Source organism: Tuber melanosporum, assembly GCF_000151645.1.
Source record: "Tuber melanosporum whole genome shotgun sequence assembly, scaffold_51, strain Mel28".
Taxonomy (NCBI): Eukaryota; Fungi; Ascomycota; class Pezizomycetes; order Pezizales; family Tuberaceae; genus Tuber; species Tuber melanosporum.
Genome location: NW_003299097.1, coordinates 629,694 through 655,915, shown reverse-complemented (window position 1 = coordinate 655,915; position 26,222 = coordinate 629,694). Strand labels below are relative to the sequence as shown.

At 45.6% G+C, this 26,222-nt stretch overlaps 2 protein-coding genes; one reads left to right on the top strand and one right to left on the bottom strand.

Annotated features, from left to right (window-relative positions):
- Positions 1-6,414: 6,414 nt before the first annotated feature.
- On the bottom strand, positions 6,415-8,938 carry GSTUM_00009023001 (uncharacterized protein; the record flags this gene model as incomplete). XM_002840434.2 has 10 exons in its annotated part: positions 8,462-8,938; positions 8,211-8,319; positions 7,958-8,097; positions 7,833-7,866; positions 7,659-7,754; positions 7,320-7,594; positions 6,990-7,265; positions 6,742-6,893; positions 6,519-6,673; positions 6,415-6,455 (listed from the first exon to the last, which is right to left on the bottom strand). Exons 1-10 carry the CDS (start codon positions 8,690-8,692, stop codon positions 6,415-6,417), a joined length of 1,509 nt encoding a protein of 502 aa, XP_002840480.1. The 5' UTR covers positions 8,693-8,938.
- A 2,502-nt stretch (positions 8,939-11,440) lies between these two features.
- Positions 11,441-12,351, top strand: GSTUM_00009022001 (uncharacterized protein; the record flags this gene model as incomplete). Its single annotated transcript, XM_002840433.1, has 3 exons — positions 11,441-11,599; positions 11,692-11,764; positions 11,831-12,351. The coding sequence occupies 3 exons, from the start codon at positions 11,441-11,443 to the stop codon at positions 12,349-12,351; spliced, it is 753 nt and encodes a 250-aa protein (XP_002840479.1).
- Between the last annotated feature and the right edge of the window lie 13,871 nt (positions 12,352-26,222).

The window sequence follows — 26,222 nt, the reverse complement described above, 5'->3', positions numbered from 1 at the left end:
ACAGAAAGCTACACTGTCCAGATGGATGGACGCATGTACCCCCACAATACTGGTGTTTACTACGCCTCTGCTGTCAAGCGATTCCACCCAAATGCTGACTCCAAGTTTCCTGACAGAATCCAGTCTCAACCTACAACTATCATCATTGATAAGAAAGATCAATGAGAAGTTGAAGAAATCTGAGACTACCGCCTTTGGTATGGGAATGATCAGTTTCTAGTCAAATGGAAAGGATACTTAACAAGTGACAACAGCTGGGAACCATTAGAAGAACTGGAGCACTCTATGGATATGGTAAACGAATGGTGGATTGACAACATGCCAAACAAATCTCTCCCTCCAAAAATAAATTACATCACAATGTACTGGACAGCGACATTGCCAAAAACCAAACAATGGCTGAGGGAACTCGAATTTAGGAATGGATTTTAGGCACCACACTTTGAGTCGGAATTCGAAACGAGCCGTAACGATCCCTCCTTAGATAGTTAGTTTTTGGCGATAGAGAATGATACTTCTATTCTTCTGTTTCTTTCCTTGCTCTTACGATAGCACTAGGCCTCTGCCTACGTTACCGATAGTACAAGACCTTTGTCTTTTATCAGGAATGCCTATCGTATGCTTTCTCTAACTCTTGTTTGTGAAGAGCTCTCCTTGGTGTAACGATAACCTTGCAATAAAGATAAAGGTTGTCAAGGTGTTTTATATTTGTTAAAGTAATAAGTAGAAAAAGTACTTAGAACAAAGCGTGAAGAACCTATCCTCCTCAGCTGCATCGGCCTTCTTATATAGTGTTCTTCTCACCCATAATCATGTGACCCAAAGTAGTCACATGTGTGAAATCAAATCATAACAAACTAGTCATGTGATCAAGGTTGACACATGCTTAAAACCCATGACCTCATAACGAGGTCATATGCACAACTCAAAAACCAATCATAACGTAATAAACAAGTCATATGACTCGACTAAGTCATATGAGTAAAATCTGTGACCTCATAACGAGGTCATGTGCCAAACATAAATCATATATGCCAGGCCTACCCGCAAAGCACACTCACAAGGCATACTTGCCAGGTGGACTCCCATGACTCATATTTGAGCCATGTGCGAAAGCATTACAAATCCCACACATAACAAATTATATGACTCGAATGAGTCATATAGGTGAAACAATAACATACCTGTGACTCATAACTATGTGTCACATGAAAACCTTTTCCTTGCCAAGCTATATTCATGACACTAGCGATCAAGACAATCAGGCTATGGAGTAGGCTCTCGACAACTTTATCTAATCACTATCGACCATTCAAATACCATAACGATGTCAAACTATGTGGAACCCAATGTCAGACTGCAACAACAGCTTATTGGACTGTTGTTGAACCGCAATTTTATCCAACTTGAAGACTACTTCGCTGTACTCTGCATAGACTACTGTCCTAATTGCAATAACACTTGGGTAGATGCACAGTATGGATCTGGTATTCGTGACTACTGTGATCCGTATTTCTTTGAGTCTAAATATTCCCTTAGGATTTCCTCTTGTCCTTGGTATGACACTTATGATGAAGAGCTGATAGTGGAAACTGAAGCCTTTAGTTTCTCAGACTCCACATTTGTCGATTATTAGGTTTTGTTTGTTAAAAGAGGTATTTTGTTTTGGGGAATGTAACCGGGACTGGTACACGGTTATTAGTTTTGTTTTAAGTATCATTTGATACTTAGCTTTGTTTTATGTTTTGTTTTAAGTATTGTTTGATACTTGGTTTTGTTTTATGTATTATTTTAAGTATCATTTTGATACTTGGTTTGATTTATGAAAGAGTATTGCTTGATACCTTTGATTAGTTTTGTTCATGCTAGACATGAACAAGAATTGTGTATTTAAAGACCACTTGATTCCATGATGGAAAAGGCAGACTTTGACAGACAGTATTTCAATATACTTGGTTGAACGGTTACTTCTTTGTTCCTCAGTACACCCTCAAAGCCTCCTTTTACTCTCATCTCTCACCTCCTCTTGGGAAGCATAGGCTACCTGCCAACTATTGTATCTATTAACGATAACATGACTAGTACCTTGCGAACACATTACAGTAGAAAGCTATGAAGAATTGAAGTCAGGTGACCTGGAAAGGTTGCAATTACAACTACTTTTGCAGATACAACCGGTAGAGGAAACTAATCATTTCATCAATGATTGAGACAATTGAGGCCAACTCAGTTCAACTTGAGAAGCAGGCTATAAGTTTAAAGTCTGTGACAATGAGTTAATTATGATTGGGAATACTATGATTCCCAGTTAGCTATATTGCAACTACCGAAGCAGGTGTAGTGATTTTCAGGATCTCCAGGTATTCGCACCTTTGAAGAATACCCAATATTCCAAGTTATAATCAGAAAGGTACATAGTTTTATAATAAATAGATGTAGTCAGTGAACACTCAGATGCAAAATATAAATATTGAAGTGCCTTCTAAGCTTTTAGACATCATCAAGCAATGGAGAACAGACCTTAATAATGTAATATTGTCTTTACAATTCTATTCTGTGCTATCTACTTTACTTCACTCTTAGTAGTCATAAACGAAAAGAGTGAAGTTTGAGCATTCCTAGACAATCTCTATCTACAGAAACAAATCTTGGTTGGCCTAAACAACAATGAAGTCTATCAGGGTGTCTCCGCCTAACGGTTATTGTATGTGGACAAAATTCACCACAATTTCATGGAGGAAAATCTTCGGCAATGACAACCACACTCACCCACCAATCCACTATCAATAAAACTCAAAGAAAAATGAAAACATGTAAGTACATAGTAGAAATTAATATTTTGTATACCATCTATCAGCCTTAATAATTACCTCTATTCTATCCACCATTGATCCAGCCAAAGTATCAAAAACCTTTAAGTTAAGAAGAAGTTCCCAACAATGAGTGATGACCTCTACTATTACCTTCTTAACTACTTTAACATCATCCTTCATAAGATATAGTTCAGGGTAGTGCTTGTGAAGCTTACCTTTCATGAGAGATTAAATATTTTCAATTGGATTGAGATCTGGTGAATAGGTAGGAATATCCATCAGTGTAATTCCCTACCCTCTGAGCCATCTTCTAAAAGGCAAGTGAGTTTTAGAAGATGGCTCCGAGGGCAGGAAATTGCACTAATAGAAATTCCCGCCTATTCACCAGATCTCAATCCAATTGAGCAGAATGGTTTCTTCTTAGTTGGCTTAGAGTAATTTTTTTAGGTACTGTTGAGAGTGCGGGATGATGAAGAGGGGTGGATTACCACTGATTGTTGAATCGCAGTTAATTTTGTCAACGCACAATATATAGCGAATCATTAAGGACTCTTAGATACTAGTCTGAGATCACAATGAAACTTACTTTTAGGAAGCTTAACTGTACATAGTGACTCTTGGTAGTCAACCTCTGAAGTGGTCTAGTAGGAGAGCTACATAGCTATAATCAGAAAATGATATGGAATAGAATAGAACCGAATTGATATTCAAAAACTGCGGATGCTTGTAGGAGACTAAGTGTAAATGGGTAGAGAGTTCCATAGTAGGTATTGTATCTACTCAGGCATGACCGCTCACCTCTAACATGTCCATGATAAGAAGAGTTTTTACTCCTGCAGTTTGATTGTCAATGCAGCAGCTAAAATACTTCTGTCAGGTAGATGTTAGCAAACTACAGAGTAGTTTAATTTACCATGGAGGATCTTTGGTCCGACTAGTAGAGATTAGCTAGACAGCCCCAGGGTGTTGGGTGCTCATGAATGCAGAGTAGTAATGGGAAGCAACTAGCAGTATATGAAATCTACTTAAGTATGTGCATGTTCTCCTCTACTCTTACAATCAACTACCTCTCGAGATCAGGACTTAGTTGAGTAAAGTTGTAGCTTAATGATATTAAGTTTTACTGTTTTGTTTCTTCAGACTCTATTGCTGAGATGTTGAGATTTTATTATAATTATTCCCAGAAGAATTCATCGTGGCGCGATCGCAACCCTGGGATCCATCATCCCACAGAAAGCCCCTGTTACATATTGTTTGCACGATTCTATTCTCCTTTACTTTACTCTCAGTAGTCATTAATGAAATGAGTCACCTTAAGCCTTCCTAGACAAATCTCCATCTACAGAAATGTATCTTGGTTGGCCTAGACAACTCTGAGTCTATACAGGTTATCTCCACCTAACACTTACACTAGTCAATGATCCCAAAAGTAGAACTTTTTCTCCTATAACAAAGGACCATATAAGAAAAGGAGTAATAGAATCTGAATATGGTGATTCTTCTACAATCTTGGTTACTTGTATCTGTAGATTAACTAGAATTAGTGTTCACTAGTAACCCATTACCGGATACATGTTTCACCTATAAACCAAAACTTATGAAACGCGTTTCAACCAGCTCAGGGCAGGAATTCTAAACAAGAATCTCCTCCTCCCCTTGTGTGGACACAATATCTTCATCTACTACAATTATCTAAAGAATCAAGCGGAGTTGATCCGCAGTTTCCCGCTTCACAAAAGGCCACAGACAAGGCCACCGCCCTCGTCGCTCAGAATCGGCATCTCGCATCGGACAGTCTACTGCAAAGCGACTCTAACCGCCGATCCTGTACTGTACTGTACCCACCTGCAAAAAAAAATTTAAAAAAAACATAACAGACAATGATATTATGATACCAAAGTTTGGAAATATCTCCCCCTCAGAAATGGTTTTCAAAGCAGTTTCTCGAATGCTGACGGTTCGGTGTGCGCAGGTATGATTACTTTCGGGGATCTTCGCAGGAATCCCTTGTCCGTCCGCTCCCAACTCACCGTCTCAAACCCTAATTAACCCCGATCGGCAAAGTTTAATCCCGGAAACATCCGAAATATGGAGTACACCAAACCGAGCGGATCATGATATCATAGGGTACCGGTACTGAGAAAAAGAGAATTCGGTTCGGGAAAGTGAATGTGAAAAGGTTGTAATTGGAAGGTTTGAGCGAAAAAGAAACTAAGAAAGAAGGAAAGAAAATCAATTCGTAAAATTCGTATCAATCGGTCCTTGCACTCTTAAGGAAAGTCTTATCACTTGGTGTACTTCACTCACATGCTAAGACTTGTTTGGCTCGATTCACATTTTTGTGGAGTTCAATGTTCGTTGTTGGTTGCTATCTACTTCGTTCACAAGATAGGTTGAGAAAACCTCCCTACATACAGAAAGAAAAGTTTTTCCCTTCCTCCACCCAACATACCCTATCATTTTAGCTCCCAGCAAATCAAAAACCCCAATGAAAATACATCCCTCTCTAAATCAAAGTAAACCAACTAGCAGGACTTTAAAAATCCACAAACCAGATTTTGAGCCTTACAGTACCACAAACCTCCACCCACCCACCGGCGCATGGAAATTTTTCACCGCCGGCGCCTACCGCCCCGCACTCCACGCCTTGCCGCCCTCACCGACAAAAAAGGGAAAGGCGAGCGTAAACCGGTCCTAGCTGGGTTTTGGTTCGCTCCGCTTTTTGGTTTTGAAGTTTGTTCGCTTTCGCGTTTTCAGTGGGCATGGGTGTGTGGATCGTGGAGCTGCGGGGTGGAGAGCGAGCCGCGCACTCGGGCCCCAAGCGCAGGTGGGGAGCGGCGAGCGGCGAGCGGCGGTTCGGCGGGGGCGCGGGTGGCGTAACTTATACTATCGGGACATCCCATACGGCTATCTTGCCCGCAATATGTACTCGTACGATACTCGGCGATTTTTAAAGTAATCGGAACGGGTATAACTTAGACTTGGCAGCTGTCGACTTTGCTTGAAATTATACAGTATGATACCTGTGAGTTATGGGCTTGAATGCCCTACTTACATAAACTACTCAGGTGTGGATAAATTACTTGCCGATTACTTTAAAAATCGTCGAGTATGATAGGGAAGCGGGACCAGGGAGGAAGGGATGCACGGGAGGAATTATTAGTAAGAATTCTTTGGTTCATTTTTCGCGTATTCTATGCTAAGACTAGACCACCCAACCGCCACAAAACCTCAAAGTTGGACAGTATGCTATGTCGTTCGAGTTGCCTCCTCCAGTAAGGTCAAGTTTTTTCTTCATTTTTTCCCTGTCTTCTAGAGGTGCTGAACGCCACATTTCTTTGCTTTTCGCCTCTTTTCTAAAGATGGAAATTTTGAACCACCTAGAATTGTCGCATATGGTCCAATTATTCGGGACTCAACGGTATAGTACTGTACAGTACAATTGCCGACTGACTTGCGAGACCTGGCAGCTCACAGCACGGTGCACTCCACCAGGCGAGGATCAAAAACGAGTGAAACAGTGAAAAGAAGGCAGAAATCCAACACGCTACAATAACAACCTCTCTGCCCGGAAAGCAACAAGAAAGTTTGGATTTTGTTTCTAATAGACATATCTAAAGTTGGGGTTTTCCTTGTCGGTCACTGCGAGGGTACCATTATTAGTATTTTGCTCCTGCCGAGAGAATGGAGCGAAGGGGGGCATACAATTCAACCACTTGTAATCCTCCGGAAGACTGTGTGGAATCTCAGAGCGCTTCTCCCTCTTAGAGTTCTGCCATCCGTAATATAACCTCAACACGATCGCCGCGAGAGCGGCGCTGGCTTGAGTTGCCAAAACAGCAATCTTGGCGGGATAAAAGCTGCAGGGATGATAAGTGTATGCGCGAGGAGAAAAAGTGTCTTAATTGTTAAGGGGGATTATAATCACTTTGGAGCGTCCCTCGCTTGGAATGTCTGCGGGCCAATGATGTTCCCGATTGAAAATGAGCCAGAGACTAAGGACATTGCCACCGTGCGCTTAGTGTGACCCGCGATGTTTGCCGATAACCAGTTGTAGACAATGATCAGCACAGAGACGATCTGCATCCGCGAAATTAGTTACCGCACTCCACCACCGTATTATAAGACAAATCTCTGCCGCTCGGCTGGAATAACAAAACATAAAATGCACCATACCGAATTGACGAGGTAAATTCCCACGAGGAGACCTGCGCGGTTGCTCTTTGGCAAGAAAGACATGAGGCCACCCCCGATGGCCCCTGGTATTGCAAGTCCAGCGATCCAAAGCCATCTGTTTGAGGCCTTACCCACCGCTACACCGGAAAGGATGGTTACAGCGAGGGAGACAACTCCGGATGGCATATTGAGAAGAGCGGCAATCGGAGGGGTGTAGCCGAAGTTGCGGATGAGGGTTGAAGAGTAGGTTGTGATGACACCACTTGAGATCGAGGCCTATGAAGATTGAATTAGGCGTATCATATGTGGGTAGATCCGAGGGTTACATACCAAAAGGATCACTAGGCCTATGAGGTAGATTTGCACGTCCATGGCCAATTCCTTGATCTGGGACCACTTGAAGGTACGGTTTTCAATACCGGTCTGGTTATCGGCGATGCGGTTGATGGCTACGACTTTCTCTTCCTTCGTGAGGAACGAGGCCGTCATTGGAGTATCTGGCAAGAAGAGGTATGTCACAGACCCAATGAGGATTGTAACAAGCCCAAGGACGATAAACATGACTCGCCATCCCTCCAATGATTCCCCCTTGATTTGCTGAAAGCCTGTTGTTGTCTCAATCAGATCGAGAATTGATGATGACGAGAAAAAACACAGGCTTCAACATACCGTACGAGACGAGACCACCAACGATTTGACCTATACCCAAACCGCAGTACCAGAAAGCAAAGCGAGGCGGTTGCTCAGAGGTAGTGTACCACATTCCTGGGGAGCGTGAGTATATTTCATTGGTGCAACTATATTATAACATAACACACAATAAAAAAACATGGGAAAAATTACCAGTGATAATAGTAAGGCATGGAGCAATAGCAGCCTGAGGCAGTTATCTCCCCCGGAAATTGTTAGTGCTGGTTTTTTGAACATGAAGCCGGCATAACACATTAGGTGAATTCCCCAACCCATACCTCGAATATACCCAGGAACACTCTTGCCACGACGAAGCCAGTGAAGCTATTTGTGGCAGCTGTGCAGACAGTTACGATACCCCAAAGAACTACATTCGCCCCAAGATACTTTCCGGCCGGCATTTTCTGCAAGAGGTAGCCTGCGTGACGAGAGGTTAGACATACTGTCCGGTACGTACTTCACTCTCCACCCGTTGTTTGCTGGCATAGCGCAGCAAGGTACGGTAAGGCATGCGTCGAATGGGAGTCTTACCAGTAGGAATTTCTGCAACAAGATACGCAACAAAGAATGAAGTGGCAGCCCATGTAAGATCATTTCCCTTCAGCTTGAGGTCTTTCGGCATACCCATAACTGCAGCATACTACATATTCCCGGTAGAAATATCTCAAAATAACTGGTTAGCCAACCGGTATTATTTCCTCATCTCTCGGAAAATTTTTATTCATCAATGACCAGCCATCAAGCCAGCTCTATAGGTTTATAAAAAGAAGGGGGGGACTCACGTTGATGAGAACTTTATCAAGAAACTGCATAGTGTAACAGGCGAACATAATTGGGACGATCCTCCAATCGATCTTCCGTACCAATTCCTTCTGGCCGACATGTCCGCCTCCGGCGCCCACGTTTCTAACATAGGTTAAGGCGATATCCACGTTCGAGTTATTACCCACTTCAGGCGGAATTGAACCACTGGTCGATCGGTCAGAGACCGTTCCGGTCTGCTTCTCTGACATTTTGACAACTTATGTAATGAGCAAGAAAGAAAAAGCGCACTGAATGAAAGAAAGCAGAGGGGGTGGTTGGGACGAAGTGGAATGGGGTGAGGCGAGACGGACGGGATAGGGTGTGAGGGGTGGTTAGGAGGACGGTGGTATGAAGGAGGATTCTCGAGAAAGGGCAATCACCGACTGACGGCAATGAAGGAGCAGTAGCTAACGTCACCTTCTCTTCGACTTCACGAGGAACAGGAAGGGGACAAAAGGGAAAGGAAAATGGCGCGGGATAAAAGGAATCTTCCCCAAAGGGAGAATAAAATAAATAATGGATAGTGCTGCAGTTCGTCTAGAACCATCATAATACCGGTATTATGGGTAAACAACTCTTTCCCCACCCCCCCTTCAAACAACGGGTCACCGTCCAGTCCAGGTCTAGCTAACTGTCGTATTTTCAAGCCACAAGAATTTCTTTTTTACTATTATTATTAGGATCTGTAGCCGAAAATATTTTGCGAGCACAAAATGTAAAAGCTCGGTGAGGGCAAACTGCCACTTCTCGATTTATTTACCTTTAAACTTCTCACCTCCCAAGTGAAACCTAAGAAGGTGTCACAAGCGGAAAGGCACCTGGGTGGACAAGGGGATAGAGGAGGTAGAGCAAGGAGGTAAGAATCAAAACTGCGATTGAGTGGCAAGGTAGGGAGAATAAGGAAGGGCAGGGAAGGAGGTACAGTACAAGAGGGGGATAAAATTTAAGAATAATAATCAGCTGCAAGGAGAGTTCCTACAATATCCAAGAGCTCACGGGCCAGCAAGCCGTTGTGCGAGTACGGTATTTGTACTCGTACAGTACTTTTATACCTGGACCAATGAGGATTATTAGGCAGTTACCGGTATTGCATTCCATCTTCAATAATATAATTTATCTATCCTTGTATCCAACCATGACCACAAGGGTTCGGCGACCCGCGACTTTGCCTTCCACCCTCCCTTCACTCCACACCCCCACCCCCCACCAACGGGCGGAAAAGATACTCTGACATAGTATCCTTGTCCCTACCGATAAAAGCGCAGACGACCCCTCGCCCAGGGAGAAACACAGGGGGGTCAATGAAAATTGAAGTTGAAATTAATTGTGTGGAATGAATTAATTATTATTATTATTATTATTATTATTATTATTATTATTATTTCCTAACGGGGAAGAGGTCGTATGCCAAGCACCAGACTACAAGGAGACAGAAGAGGAATAATCACTCACAGAACTAGCTTTATTTATCATGGTACCGATACAGTAGCTAACGTCGACTTCTACTCACCCGTTACATCGGTGCACCAACAGTGAAACCTGTAGTAGTGGACTAAGCTATCATAGTAGTAGGTTTGGTCCGGGAGGGTTGAGAAAATGTTGTTCCTCCCCGGAACAGCTGCGCGAACCAGCCTTAAACAGGGCTGAGTCTCAGTAAGGTCAGATTGAATCTCTTCTATTTTTTTATTTTTCGTTCAGCTCCCTCTTTTCCTTGAATTGTGATATTTACCTGGTCCTTTCTATTTTTTTTACTTTTCTTCACTTTGCCCCTTTCCTCCGCTTTGGATGTCCCGGTGACGGGTGGGGACGAAAATCATTAAGCTATTGGGCGTTAAACTTTCTTGATAAAAGACAGCATTGCCGATCCCGGCGGATGGAATTGGAACTAGATTTCGTAGATACCGATTAAACACATCTAGCGAATCACCAATCATCGGAAGAGGAACCGGGAACTAGGAGACCCTCGCATCCCACCACAAACAAACAACCCAAGTATTTTCCACATATAGCTATCCTATCGTGGCATACTGGTAGACTATGTTCTCTTAACCACGGGGCGTCATGTGGCCCTTGCTTGATTCGCCTCGCGATACCATATCCTACTTTTCCCCTGGCATTCGACCTCAGAACCCAGCACCGACCAAAATCCACCGAGGGTAAGGGGTAGGTCGAAGGGGGTGGAAATTAGGATGGGAAAGCGAGATGGGGGGGGCCAGCCCATAGCGAAACATAGAAATGGACGAAGAAAGGTATATCGCCCTCGGTATAATAGGGACGGCAGATGTCACACACACAACAGCTTTCCTCATCAACCCTTCTAAGCACGAGACTGCGACATCATCTCATCCAACTACATCGCAGCTACTCCTTGAGTGCAAGACCCTTGTAGCCCTAGCTCAGTACAAATCCCACCACCGTTCCCACCCATCCCCTTCCCCTCTTCCTTGAGTAGGAGGGTTGGAAGAAGAAGGAAGGAGTAAGAAAAGAAAAATAATGCTCATTCCTCGACCACACTAACAGCACGGAAACGATGACACAGTGGGTCCACAACCTCAATCCGGGCATCGAAACCCAGGCGCCGCATATCATCCCCGTGTGCGTTTCTTTGACAGTAGTCGCAGTGATAGCAACTGCTCTGCGTTGCCATGTTCGGGTGAACATGTTGAAGATTTTTGGTGCCGACGACTGGGTTATTCTTGCTTCCACGGTTTGTTTGATCCCCCCTCTCACATTCTCCCTCCTCCGCAAGATGCTAATTTTCGAACCAGATATGTTCTGTGATTTACAACGCTCTTGCTATTGAACGTTCGTCTTGCCTTTCAATTGTCCTCTCTTCCGCGCCTCTCTGACAAGTATATTCAGAAACGCGCTGGGGACTTGGTCTCCCACTCGCTCTACGACCCAAGGAAAATGCGAACAGATACTCTCAGGTAAACTTTGCCGGAAGGCCATTCTATATGCTCGGTGTTCTGGGCTTCAAAGTTTCTCTTTGTTTTGCGTATCTTAGACTCGTTGAGAAGAGGAGGGTGTACAGGCGAATTACATGGGCCGTTCTCATCACTTGTACGCTGGCGCACATTGGTGGGACACTGGTGTTGATGTTTCAATGCAATCCTGTAGGTTCCCCACTCGCCGTGGATTTTCATGTCAGCAATCGAACTTGTCGGGGTCACCGGAGCTAATCGATTTATTCGGGGAAATTCCATAGGTCTACAAATCATGGTCGCCACGAACTCCTGGGAAATGCCTTCGTAATGATATTACTTTTTACACTCTCGCCGGTAATGCAGTACCCCATCCAGTAAAATGCACGAGAGAGAATAGAAATCCTTACTGACACACAATAGCTATAACAATTTTCTACGACCTCTGTGTAATCATCCTCCCAATCCCCCTTTTCCTACGGACCCTCATCACGAACCGCAAAAAGGCCGTCCTAATCATCCTTTTCGCCCTCTTCGGCTTCACCACCGTGTGCTCGGTGATGCGGATGGTGCAAATTCTCACCATCGCCAAGAACGGTAATAGTACAATGCTTGTCCTCTGGGGAACCATAGAGATGAACGTTGGGATAACAACAACCTGCATACCGACGCTGTCTCCTCTATTCAAGTTCTTCCAGGAAAGGACTTCTGCGAAGGCCTCTTCGGGATACACTTCCGGCGCGAGCAAGGCCTCACGTAAGAAGAATATCGAGTTGACCTTCATGGGGCAATTGCCAAGAGAAACATCAGCCTACGTAACGAGCTCTCGGCGGAGCAACAGTGAGGAGAGGATTTTGGGAGCTGGGGAGGAAAGCGGGATTGGTGTGAAGACGGATATCCAAGTGGAGGTTTCGAGCGCGCATTCTCAGGGTAGTCAGTCTTGAGTATCATCACGATCGCCATCATCTCGATTATCGCAATTACTTTTTGGGCGGAGAGTGGGAGGTCGTTTCGCCCATTTTGCCCTTGAAGTTTGGACCCGTTACACGTGACGGTACCAAGGTCCATATTCTATGTTACACTCCGGTACAAGTACTAGTACATGTTGAATGATTTTCTTCTTGGGCCATTTTTGGGCTCGTTGGGTGATTTATTGTTTGAACATTTATTAGCGGGGCGGACCGTGATGAATTATTCCTATCGGTTTGGACAAATGTTTTTTTTTAAAAAATAAACAAGAAAGCGTTTTAGAGGGGATTTTATCATCATTACTTACCCATTGCAGTAATTGGATGTTTCTCGCTCCGGGAGACCGCATTCTGGATTAAGTCTGATTCGGGAATTGATTACCTCCGCCAACTCGCATTGAACCATTCCAACCCGAACCTACTCAAATGATAAGTAATCTGAGCCAAAGCTATAAGATGTCTACTATTGCCCACTATCCATGTGATGGAATGCGCTTCATGCCATATCGTGATTGTCCTGGGGGAAGAAGAATGCGTCCTAAAGAATGCTCCGTGCGCACGATTGATTAGTGTCCATCTACCGGTATCCCGCGCTTCTTCTCTTCTTTTTCTCCAACATCCTGCACCCCTACCGATAACATACTTGTACAGTAAAGGACAACCCGGCACCCCAACACAGGTCCCATAACGGTAGCCTACCAGCACTGTACCCCCCTCGGCAGTCAAAAGTGTCAAAAAAGAAACCCCCACCCCCGGTCCCCCACAAACCCAACCGAAAGGTGAAGCCAAATTTAACATAGGTACCAGTATGATACCTTACTCGTCCCAGGGAATCAGTTGACGAGCTCAATCAAGCCAGAGAAAGTCCCAAAATGGAAGAAAGTTCTCCAGAAAACAAGGATTCATAAAATGTCCGTGCGTCACATTACAAAACCCAAAACTCGTATTTCCGGATAACTTCTTGCATGGGGGGACAAATAAACCCGGTATCCTGGTAACAACAGGAACATGGCGAGAGACAAAAAAGACAACAGATCCCCCAAGCCGCGCACGGGTACCATAAACATCCTTGGCAGTGTCGAAGTCGACGGACGGGCCGGACGGTTGTCCGGCAGATTGTGGAAACCGAAAGGACGGTTGACCGAGAAAAATCTAGAATTCCCCCATGCGGCAAACGCACCGGGGAGAAGATGCGTTGTTGAGATACATGAAAAGAAAGAAGAAAAAAAGATGCACAAGAGTGGCAAGACCAGAGGTGCGGTGAAACACGGCAGGGCGGGAATTTGGTCGCTCACTGGTGGGCTTGGCTTCCGGATTCGATCGCTTTGGCGCCCGCCCGGGGTCCAGTGTGGACCGTGCTCGCCCAGGTTACTTATCTGATATTTCAGTCGAACTTTGAGTGCTTACTCGTCCATACTCGAGTACTGATTGGGTCGACCCTCTTTACAGGTAGACTACGGGGAAATCTTCCCGCTGATCCTATCGAAACCTTCCTGTTCAGGTTTAGCAGCGGCATAGTTGAGGGGTGTGTGTGTGGGTGGCTTGTACGAGTAGGTTTTTGTTTTTTTGTCGATTTTGCCCCAACCGCTTTTGGTTTAGTTTATAGATTTGGTTCTTATCAATTAGATCAATTAGTCGCATGGTGAATTTATCGTCTCCCTCCCTGCTGAAACCTTGTGCTTCCCCCCACCTCCGAGACATAGATGACTAACCTCCGACGCATTTGTTACAAGAATTAGTGATGATGAGTATATACCTAATCGCTATCATGGGTTTGGAGTATGAATACACACATCCGCGGAGGTTTCGCTACTTGCTTATTAACCAACCTTGGACTTCAAGGAGCTCAACGGGGGGTAGCACAAAATTTTTATTCTCGGTTTTAGCATTATGGTTCAGGAGGAGTAGAAAAATGCAAGGGGGTGGTTATTGGTTTTTTTTTTTTTTGGGGGGGGGTTCACTACCTTGCCCGGCTCGTTACCCCAGACTTCACCGAGAACAGACGACCGGCTGGACCCAGAGTTCGGATACACGGTGGTCTATGAAGCTCCGTTGTTGGCAATCAGGGTACAGTACCGGTATGGTACAACTTGGGTTATGATATTGAAAAGATCCAAGTATCTTATCATACAAAACGCGAAATATATATACGTACTCTACTTGTATATCCTACCCCACAGGAACTAGTACGACACCTACAGTACCGAGACCTTCAACCTCCCCCTGCCTGAGTACTTGAACTCGGGGGTAAGGGTATTTACAGCGCGGTGGTACAAGCCCCTCTATGCTGTATGCACCCCCTGATCACCAAGCTCGGAAGTGGAACGTAATAACTACCGGTAGGGGTGAAAACATTGCGAACACAACATCTCACCCATAAACACCATAACAAGACTGTGACAACAACTATGAAGCAAAAATGTATACACGAACAGGATCCACAAGGTGTCAGACAACGCGAAACAACTCATGATGAGCGTATTAAAATGATTGCACTCCGTGATGAGGCAAGGTAGAGCTGGACAAAGATTGGTGACATTTAAAAATTGAACGACGATCGTGTCAAAAGATAAGTATATAGCCACGAAGTTGAACACTTTGTATGGGAATTGTCACCTTAGAAGTTCAACTTCAATGGAGCAAGTATCATCATGAGAATAAGATGATGGCTAACTATTTGTTAAAGATCTATCAACGGACACAAGTAACGGGCACACCCTCCAACAGTAAACAGACTGGCCAGCCTCTAATATTTGACAAGGCCAAAAAACAGTGACTGGAAGCCTTTGTGACACGTGACACAAGAACATGGCATAGTAGCTGGGATGCTATTTGTGTCAAAATGAATTACACATGCAGTCCAGATACTATTAAGTGGGTTATGCATTCTATGAGATACAATTGGCGAGTCCTACAGAGAAAATTGGCAATTTGACCAGCCAATCACCCAATCCGAGTTGCCTGGTGTCAAGTGAGGTAAAACTGGACCTTTGATAAGTGGATGCAAGTTTTATGGACTGATAAGTCATCCTTTTTAACCTGTGACTTGGGTGCTTGTATTAGGAATACCAGAACCTGATGCCTAGGAACCACCCTAAGTAGGGTAACCCCACTCGGAATCAGAATCTCTGGTCTCCAACACCCCCATCTGGCTCCCTTACGGGGCCCGCGCGTCATCATATATATTAATCTCAGGTGCGTCCTGTGACTATAGTACCATAGATTTGAAGGTGTTAGAATAACACCATATACATTGTTGCCGTCTGACCGACCAGATCCGGTTCGCAGGATAACTGGGAGGGGACCTTCGGCTAGGTCTGGGAAGTGGAATAGAGTAAATCCATCAACTACTCAGAGGGTTATTTGGCTTCAAAGACATGACACCTTTGGCTGGGGCCATAGGTAACGGGACGATTTCGCACAATGAGATGGTATCAAATGGTAAAGGATCTCTACTAGAGACTAATACATTTACATCTACCAGAAGAGTCTAGAACTCCAAAAGACACTACCAAAAAAGCCAACGAACTTCACGGAGTGTTGCAACTGGGTTTTGGAATATGTTATAGTCATGGGGTGATTCTGAATACTACAATGGTTACTGAAACCTACTACCCAGAGAGCAACCAAGGGTTGCAGACTGAGGGATTAATTACCAATCTGGTGGAATAGCTTCCTGTGAGTTAATAGGAAGTCATTTAAAGAAAATGTATTGGTTGGGTATAGAGTTATAAAGGATCGGAGTCAGACGACCTACCATGGTTGTAATGACGACCACCTTTGCAGATATAGCTGTGGATAAAACTGATCATTTTATCAATAGCGAAGACAATTAGGACCAACTGAGTTCGACTTAAGAACTAGGCCATAAGTCTAAAGACTCTGCTAATCGGGATATTACTATTGGGGACAGCACGCTTCCCAAGAAGAAATATTGTAATTACAGAAGAGGGTGTGATGGTTTTCAGGGTCCACAGGTGTTCGCACCTTGGAAGAAAACTCGATGTCGCGAATTACGATTGAAGAAGTACATAGTTGTATGATAAATAGATGTAGTCCGCGAACACTCGGACGTGGAATATAAATATTGAAGTGCCTCCCAAGCTTTAGACATCATCAAGCAACGGAGAAGAGACCTTAACAATATAATATTGTTTTTACGATTCTACCCTTCTTTACCTATTCTACTTCGCTCCTAGTAGTCATAAACGAAACGAGCAAAGTCTGAGCCTTCTTAGACAATCTCAGTCTACAGAAACGAATCTCGATTGGCCTAGACAACTTTGAAGTCTATCAGGTTGTCTCCACCTAACAGCTTGGACTTGGGTAACATGTAAGGCCTGGGAAGAGTACCACGAAGATTGTATTGACATTACATTCGAATCTGGGCGCGAGAAAAAAATGATTTGGAGGACTTTTCGCGGCAGACTTAAATCTAATCTTTGCTTTATTCTAGTAAAAGCAAAGATGAATTCAGCACTCTATGTGGAGACAGTTATGGAACCACATTTTGTTCCTTTTTAGCAAGAGTACTGTGAGGAATACGGCTGGGTTGGGATCGTAGAGGATGGCACTCCGGGCCATAAAGATCACTTTAATCGGTACCAGCGACTTCATGACATGGAGCAAATCAGGTGGCCAGCGCAGTCACCTGATTTGAATCTTATAGAGGCACTTTGGATGGATATGGAAGTAGAACTGAGCCAAACTTGGAGGAGAATTGGTGATATTCCTACCCTAGAAATTGTATTAAATAGGGCATGGAATGCAATTCCTGTGGAACGGTTAGAGAACTTGATTCATAGTATGCCACAATGATTGCAGGTAGTCATTGATCCAATGGGAGGGCCTACTCCCTATTAATTTGTAAATAGAATAGAAGTTATGAAAGCGCCCCTGACTTTTGCAGCTCATATATTTTTATCACTAGATATCACTTGCCCTTCCCGTTCTGTTTTAGTTCCTATATAAGTGCCATGCTTATTTAGGAATTGCGCCCGACTAATGCCTACCCCCGAGTACTCGTACAAGTACGAGTTCCTAAACAGCAAAGTACCGGCACGGCCAAGCAATAAACCTTACTTGCACTTTAATATAGTAAAAAGCAAAGGGCACGAACCACAATTCGGCCAGACCACCACCTCCCCCCTCCAAAAAAAGGCAGCGATTCTGGAACCTGCCTGTGTGCATCCAGCCACTAACCCGAATGAACTCACCGACCCACAGACATGGTTACTAAAACGGCCCCCCCGAACGATTGAAAGTTGATTCCGTCCACTTCTTACGAGTACCCTACTCTCTGGGCGAACCTAACAGGGTAAAAAAAAAACAAGCTTAAAGTATATCTCTACAAGTAGAACCGAGCTATTGAACGCGGCACTTGTACTAGTACTCGTACCCTACTGTACCTGGTACAGTACCCTGTCAGCGCTTAAGACTTTGGTAAAACAAAAGATAAGGTACAGTTGGCAACGACTACTTGTAGGACTCGGTAAGCACTGGGGGGAGGGGTTTCACCTTCCCTATCCCGGATCGCTTACGGTCAGGTGATGTCCGCGTTGCACGGGTGTTTCCCGCGGGTTGCGAAGTGGGGGCTGGAGGGAAGAACTGGGGTGTAGATAGGTTACAATAAGGGGAATTTTTTCCAACTTGGAGCTTAAGATGTAGTGCTCGGTGCTTCTTACTCGTATAAGGTAGTCCTTTCGGGTGGTTATCCCACCCCACAAGTGGTGGAAGATGACGGAAAACAATGCTTTGCAGCGGCATATTTGTGAAAGTCGATCCTCCCCCAAGATGTCTTCTCTCCACTCCACCCAAGCGAGCTCGCGCGTGTCGAGCCGAACTTTTTCTTTCGACCCTCTCTGGGGGAGAAAACCGCTTTCAGAGGATAAATTAAGGCGGTATAGTTTGCTCGAAGGTCTGGTTAAAACTGTCGGGTCAGTTCTTAATTCAATGCCTCATCGCTTTTCTCGAAGCCCTAAGTGTTGTCGGAAAATGTCAGCTTCCTCTAGGTATCATAGGAATGCACAGGGTAAAGAGGCTTACAACTAGGCTCTGATAGATAGAAGGGTTCCCCCTTTCCACCGCGCTGTCTGGTTTGCTAAAGATTTTCCCCGTATTTTTCTTCATTCTTCGAATACTGGGTATCGTGGCGTAGGCTATCTAGGTACTTGAATTTCTCGCTGTTCAGAGGCTCACTTGGTGTCCTCCGTCACAGATGGAGAGATGGGGCGCACTCATCGCTTGTAGTGTAATTCTCCGTGCATAGCATAGCTTAGAAATTGCAATCCCTGTTGAAAAAGAGGATTTGTGCATCCCAACCTCCAACATCCTTATAAATAACCACCTTGAACAACGCCAAATAGCCGTACGCAAAGAACTTGATTGCTGGCTTCTCCGTCTTTTTCGGGGAATTCCGGTCCCTAATGGTTCTCTGGTAAATGCTCTTCTACGGATGTTGTTCCTCAACAGAGAGAACTATAGAATCCATATAACTTCGGCAATAATAACCCTACTCCTTCCGGATAGCAATGTAAAGAAAGAAATTTTGCAACTGAGCAAAGGAGATCAGAGTGAGGGCTGCGATCGTGTTGACTCCTGGCGCCCTGGTCCTCGGGGGGGGGGGGGTTCTTCCAACAGGCAGAATTCTTAAAGGTTTATCCTGCCTGTGTTGGGTAAGAAATGAATACCAGGAAGTGGAAAGTGGATATGGAGGGGGGGGTTGGAAAGGAATGGGAAAACCACTTTAGCTATTCAAGTGCTTTCGGTGAAGAGGAGCGGAAAGGTGATGGACACCCGAGGATAGGATAAGTCCTATAGAATATTTGTGGTACATACCACGCTAAGAGCTTCTTTTTAATCGATCGATTAATTAATCATCCCGCAATCGGCACTGTCTGAGTACAGTATATATCGGTCGGGGAAACAATCAACGCAGAAAATCACAGGATCTCACTCGCAATTATGAAAACCCAATTACGTAGTATCGACACCTGCACCGCCCAGACGTTCCCCCCTCCCCTTCCCGCCACCAGTCCATCCCGCGAAACCCCGCTGACCTTCTCCACCAGAGCCAAAAGCGCCCTCGTGTTCCCACCAACGCCCTAGCGATCTTCCCTTGATCAACGCTGTACCGGTATGCCCGCAGTTTCTCCTAACGCACTCCCCCTCACCCCCGATGTGGAAGTCTTCGGCGCGTGCCAGGGAACACAGCAACTGGTTGCCCTCTGGAAAGACGGCGCGGTAGGTATTCAACGGTTGGGAACGGACACAACGGGTGTTTTCTATTTGGGTTGTTTTTTCATTTTCGGCTGTTTGGGTGGTTGTTGTTTCTTGGATGTATTTTGGTCTCCGGTGGTGGTGGTGGTGGTGATGGAGGGTGGAGGGATGGTTTCTTCGGGTCGGGGTGTGAAAACCACTTTAATATTGGAGGTTGTTCGCTCTGTTTATCGGTTTGTGGGAGGGGTGGAAGCTTTGGGTTATTACCGGTGAGCGTTAGTGAGAGATTAGGAGGGTAAGGTCCTATATCTACGAGTATGGGGTGTTCGCTCCATGGGATTTCCCGCCACGGGGGGGGGTCTTGAGGGGAAAACCTTTTCCTCTTAAGCACTCCCCACTTTCCTTCCTTGGTCTAGACAAACTACCCGCAGAAAACAACGCAATAGACAACACTTCCACCATGTACTCAATTGGGTCCGCTCTTGTGTTCTTTTCTTTTCTCTTTTTTGCCTAGCGATACGACATACCTGAGAGTCAATCCATTGTGACACTATTTTACGGTTTAACAGGAGGTCGCAATCACGATAAGCTACAAGTCTGACTACGCCGTTATCCAACGTTGCCTTGAGGTGTCGCAAGGGGACCATTCCACACCGGGTTGGTTTCTATTACTTGCATGTGTGGTAGTTGGGTTAGGGCCTGTTACTCTTGCAAAGTGGCAGGTAGGGAACCACCAGCCAGATCAATATTTTAGACATCTTCACTTTGACCTCATTACCGCAACACAATACTATATTGTTTTGGTGTCCATCAGACATACCGCTCTGAAGAGAAATCGAGTTGTATCGCAGACCTTTATAATCGGTATCAAAATGAAGGTTTTTGGCACTAAAACTGCTCGATACAACCCCGCATCATCTGTCTCAGGCCCGACAGTCACGGCAGATTCTATCACACAGCCATAACGAACCCTTCCTTCTGCCCACGCGTGCCTTCTCGTGGATTAGTTTTTTGAGAACACCTCCGGCGTCAAGATGCTGTCCGCTGCGAGTGGACACCCTCGTAGGAAGAGGTGGGTAATATTTGGGAGGAAGGGGGAAGAGATTAAGTCGCTGGTGGATGGCTCGCCTTTGAATAATTGCTGTGCTATACTGCCGCTTCCTTCCCTGTAGAGGGCATACCGGTATTGCCATGGCATATTTTCTTTTTTTGTTTGGTAAAGCGATGTTTTATTTGTGGTACTGTACGAGCACGTGCTAAGTTGGCTGCTGATGGGTTGGATGAATGAGGCGCAGTTGGGAGCTTTCCAGTAGCAAGAATGACAATTGAGTGGGGGAAATTCTACCATCACCGGTAATGTCATTGGGTCGACTCTTGAAGGAGTCCCTTCCGTACCTCACTTTATTCTATCTTTGGTAACTGACAAGCCTACTGTTTCGGGAGATCGGAATTTCCTCACATAACTTAACCTTGTCCCAGACTCACTCCTTCTCAGCTCACTAGCAGAATAAAATTTATTTCCTCCGTGGTAGGAGGCTACGGCACCTCCACGATAGGTTGGGTATGGTGTCTGCGTAAAAAAAAAGCGTACTGCGGTAAAAATAAATACAGTCGCACCTCTTATAAAGAACGCCAAGAGTTGGGGGGTTTTGTTCGTTATAACGAGGTTTTGGGGTGAATTCCTTATAGCGAGTACTGTTTGTATGGGAGCAGGGGTCTTGATTCCCGTACGATCCATTCGTAATGGCGAGGTTTCTCATACAAAGAGGTCCATTATAGCGAGGTGCGACTGTACAGAAAACAAGGGTTATAAATACGGTTTCTCAAGTGGCCCGTGCCACCGAACGCTCCAATCAGAACCCTAGAATCCATTTCCACATTTCCGGATTTTACTTGGCTGGAGGATGTATGTACCGGTAAAATCCCTTGCCATGGGCGCTTTAACACATTGGGTTGGAGTCACTCCATACTACTAGGAGATACTCGGGTATGATACCTCACTACGCTGGTTTATCTCTGGGATGTGCGCTGCCATAAGGACATGAAAAATTTGACCTCGCGTTACAATAAGACCCCCAAAACCCCCTCATGTGTGTCGGGGGAGGGGCGAAAAAATACTGCGAAAACTAAACCCTCAGCCCTAGACCAAGACAAAGATGGGAAAAAAGGTGCCACATCCGAGGAGCAAAAGCAGCTCTAACGTTACAGCCGGAACGATCTAATTGTTCGTTCTTACGTTCTGGCATCGGAGGTGTTCGTCACAGTGTGGGATGAGGCTTCTTGGTTCACAATGCGATTTCTCTGCTAGTATAGGGGACTCCGCAGGGAGAAATCAATGCTGCGTAGGAGGGAGAGGTGGGCTGTTTGTGGTCTCAAAATGTAGGGGGCTATTATAACTCTTTATGATATGGTAGCTGGAAAAACTTCTAGTACTAATCTGTATCGTTTACTTTATTTGGGACTTGGGATTTGCTCCCGCTACTCGCCGTAATTTCCTTATCACGAAATATAGTACAACAACGGGCTTTCGGATCGCTGGTGAATTTACAGTATTGAGCACGATATATCGATTGCCGTTACCAATGTATCATACGTGCTCGAGTACGAACAAGGTTTCGATGTACTGTGCTATACAAACCGCCAGACAAAGCGCCCCAGATCTAACCCAGAATTGATGGAAAAAAGGCCAGTTCTCTCTCGAGGGAAAAGAGAAGAGAGAGTAAAGAAGATTACCGGTATTGTTCTACGTTACACGATTCACGGCCCTTCACAACATTGCGATCATAGAGTAGATCTCCGTCAGTGGATTCCGATTCTAAAATAAACACAACCGGGAATGAGAATGTGGGGAGAATAGACTGGTGGGGGGGAGGAAATTGTGTAATTTGATGGATAGAGAGAGATTCAAATTCTGGGATGTTCACGAAGGCGGAAGATTGATTGTCCAGGTTCGCATATCTTTCTGACTACACGATCAGGTCCTTAATAGGATCTGTTTCCTCCAATATCAAATCCGTGTGGGTGAAAATTTTCATTCCCAATAAAGGGAGAGAAATATTTTCTCCCACTAAAGGAAAAGGTTTTTTACCAGTAAGGGGTAGAGAGTTTCGAATGAATGAATGAAACAATAGCTTGGAGGTGTCCTGATCTCTAACTTCGCGATAACGAAACAAGCAAGGAGACTACCAAGTGTTTGAAAGATAACTGAGGTGACGGGGACCAAGAATCCAACAGAGAAAAGGGGTGAAAGTAAAGCACTGTCATGCATGGAAACCCGGGGTAACTTATCCCCTCCGGTGCCAGCCCGCGGGAGTTGGGGGGGGAGCAAGACAAAAGAAATGGGGGGGGAGCAAGACAAAAGAAATGGGGGGGGGAGGAAACCATAGGGGGAACGAGGAGTGGAGGGCCGAAAAATGTCCACTGGCGTGTCTACCCGTTCCAAGTGCAACGGTTCGGGACTCATGCCTTTTCGAATGCCTCATGAGGAGATGGACCGATACGGTAAAGACCAAAACCCGATTTTCGTGGAGTGAACTGGGTACTGTTTCCTAGTCGAGAGTAGAGAGGTAGAGGGGTGAATTCGGGAAGGAGGTGTGTATATTGATCCGGCAGTTATGTGGCAGGGTCCGATATAGTCATCAATGGGACGTAGGTGTTCGCGAGGGTGTTAGGATGAATGGGAATAGTTGGGCTTGGAACTATGTGCAAGCGGCTCGATCGTTTTATGACGTTTTAGTGGTCGGGAAGGCGTTAGGGTGGGGGGATGAGAGGTACAAGTAGTGTCGGATGTGGTCATGGGCATGAGAACGGATGGTGTGGGAGGTGCTTCAAGTTCGTTCGATGAAGAGTGGTTGGGGAGAGGAATGGTTTCCGTGAACTGGTGTCTTCTGCCGGAAATAGAGTCTTCTCGTTGTGGTACTGGACCTAATTCTACTTCCTCTTGAGCACGAACATCAGGGATGGGGATTTGTTGTATCATGCCACCTTTTTTTTAAGGGTTTGCGAATAAATTGCCTTTGTTGTGATAACAACCACATTACATCGGTATGTCCAGACAAGACGGCGCGTGAGAGTGGTGTGAGGCCAGATTTATCCAATGAGTCGGGGTTGACATCCCCTCGCTCCAAGAGTAGCTTTACCACACCCTCACGTCCAAAACTGGCAGCGTATGATAGTGGTGTTCGGTCATCCTCATCCGACGAATCGGGATTGACATCCCCGCGTTCTAGGAGGAGCCTGACAACACCCCCGTGTCCACATTCGGCAGCATATGATAGCGGTGTCCTGCCATACTCGCACGACGAATCGGGATTGACATCCCCTCGCTGTAGGAGGAGCTTCACCACGCCCTCGCGTCTGAAAATGGCAGCATATGGTAGTGGAGTCAGAGCGCTCATATCCGACGAGCCGGGATTGACATCCCCTCGCCCCAGGAGGAGCTTCACCACACTCTCATGTCCATCTTCGGCAGCATGTGATGGTGGTGTCCGGCCATTCTTATCCGACGAATCGGGATTGACATCCACTCGCTCTAGGAATAGCTTCACCACACCCTCATGTCCAGAATTGGCAGCATATGATAATGGTGTCTGGCCACATTTATCCGACGAATTGGGATTGACATCTGCTCGCTCTAGGAGCAGGCTGACCACTCCCCCATGTCCATATTCGGCAGAATATGAGAGTGGTGTTTGGTAAAACCCATCTGATAAATCGGGATCGATGTCTCCCTGCTCAAGGAGGAGCTTCACAAAAGCGTAGTTTCCATGTTTGACAGCCCATATTAGTGGCGTTGCACTCTTAGAATCACGCCCGTTCAAGTCCCATATTTTCATTTCCACCATGGCAATCGCGATTTCGGTAACCCCCATGTATGCGATGCAGTGTAGTCCTGTAAATCCCCGAAGATCGGGAGGTATACTGCAGTGACGACCCACCCAGGACATGAAGTCAACACTCTGCTCACGCAGGAGGATACCAGCCGATATGTGGTTCTCATCTCGTTGAAGAAGGCTTAATGCAAGACAATTTACATCTCCCGCGATCTCCCTCCTAGCATGGAATCCCCGGTGACATGACGCATAATGGAGAAATGGCATTGTCGGCGGGATAGTATCGAGAGCAGTTGAGAGCTCACAGACGGACTGAAAGTTCAAATAGGTGAGGCATATTTCAGCCATCATCGAGTGGGGTGTGATGAACAGGGTTGGATGTGCTACGAAGTACTCTTGAAGAGTAAAATGTATGAGGCGGGGTGTCGATACCTGCTCATCGATTGTAACAAGCCCTAGAGTGCAGCTCAATAAGGTTCGTATCGACGGGACATTGTAAGCGTTAGGGTCTGTAGTTCCCACTTCCACGGCTAGGGCATGGCACAACTCTTCTGCGTTCAACGGCCGTTCGGAATGTGAAATCCACATCAATGCTTCCATTCCGAGCCTCCCTTTGTTTCCCTTTTGCTCTCTTATGCGACTCAAAGTTGTGCTGTATGCATCATCTAGACCAAAGCCGTTGGTCATCTTGTGGAGCGTTTGCCTTCTCTCATGAATTGTTGCATCTTCCATAATTGCACCCATAATAAGGGAAACGGGGAGAAATCTATAGTTCACAGTTAGCCGACGGCTTTTGATTCACTATCTCCGGATGCCACATACGCTCCGGAGATCTTGTCCGGAATAGTTCTAATAATATCTGCCTCCAATTCCGTATCCATTGCGTCCAACTCTGAGTCCTTTTTCAACCTCTTAATAAGATATCCCACGATATCCTCCTTGGTGGGTTTTACGGGGGTTAGATCGGGATATCCCGGGAAATATTTCTTCACCTCCTCTTGAATATGTGGCCTTCCGGTAATAAATAGCCGAGTATTGGGGCGCTCCCGGAGAATGTGCTGTTAAGAGTCCCATAGTTCAGGTCGATGTTTCGCAAGGAACTCATCTAAAGCGTCGATGCAGATGAATCCCGTCGCAAAGAGGAGAGAGACTTGATGAGCAGCCTGAGGATTTCAGGGAGCCGGAGAGTCCGACCGTCAACCTCTCCCTTTGCTCGATCAAAGACCGTCTTTACCTCCGCCGGGATCGGCTCTACCGCCGCGACAAAGCTGCTTCAAGAGTGCGGCAAACACACCAGTCGCGGATTGTTCTTTATGAGCATGGAAGTCGCAGTAGACGCAAGCGACGGCCACATTTTCCCCATCAATTGAATCGCATAGTGTATCTATCACAAGAGAGCTAGTGTTTGGGCGCTTAGTAGTGGGCGCTATTTCAACAGAGCTACTTTTACATACCTCAGATATGTCTTCCCCACCCCTGGGTCCCCGTGGCGGAACAATACAGGATGGACAGCCTGATCCTTGCTTGTATGCCATTTCTCAAACTCGTTCGTTCGAAGAAGCCATTCTCCCACCCGATCCACCCGGCCCTCCCTCACAGCTTGATGCCTCTCCCGAGGCGCCAAGGGAGGCAACCACTCAAGAATTTGGCGCTTCTCATCCCACACCGATATCTTGCAGTTATTATAACTGTCGGTCACATTACCAACGTTTTTGTTTATAGTAATGGTCGGGTTTTGACATGCTGCAGAGCCCATCTTGTCTTACTTTATCGTTCCTTTTGTTGTTGGTCTATCGC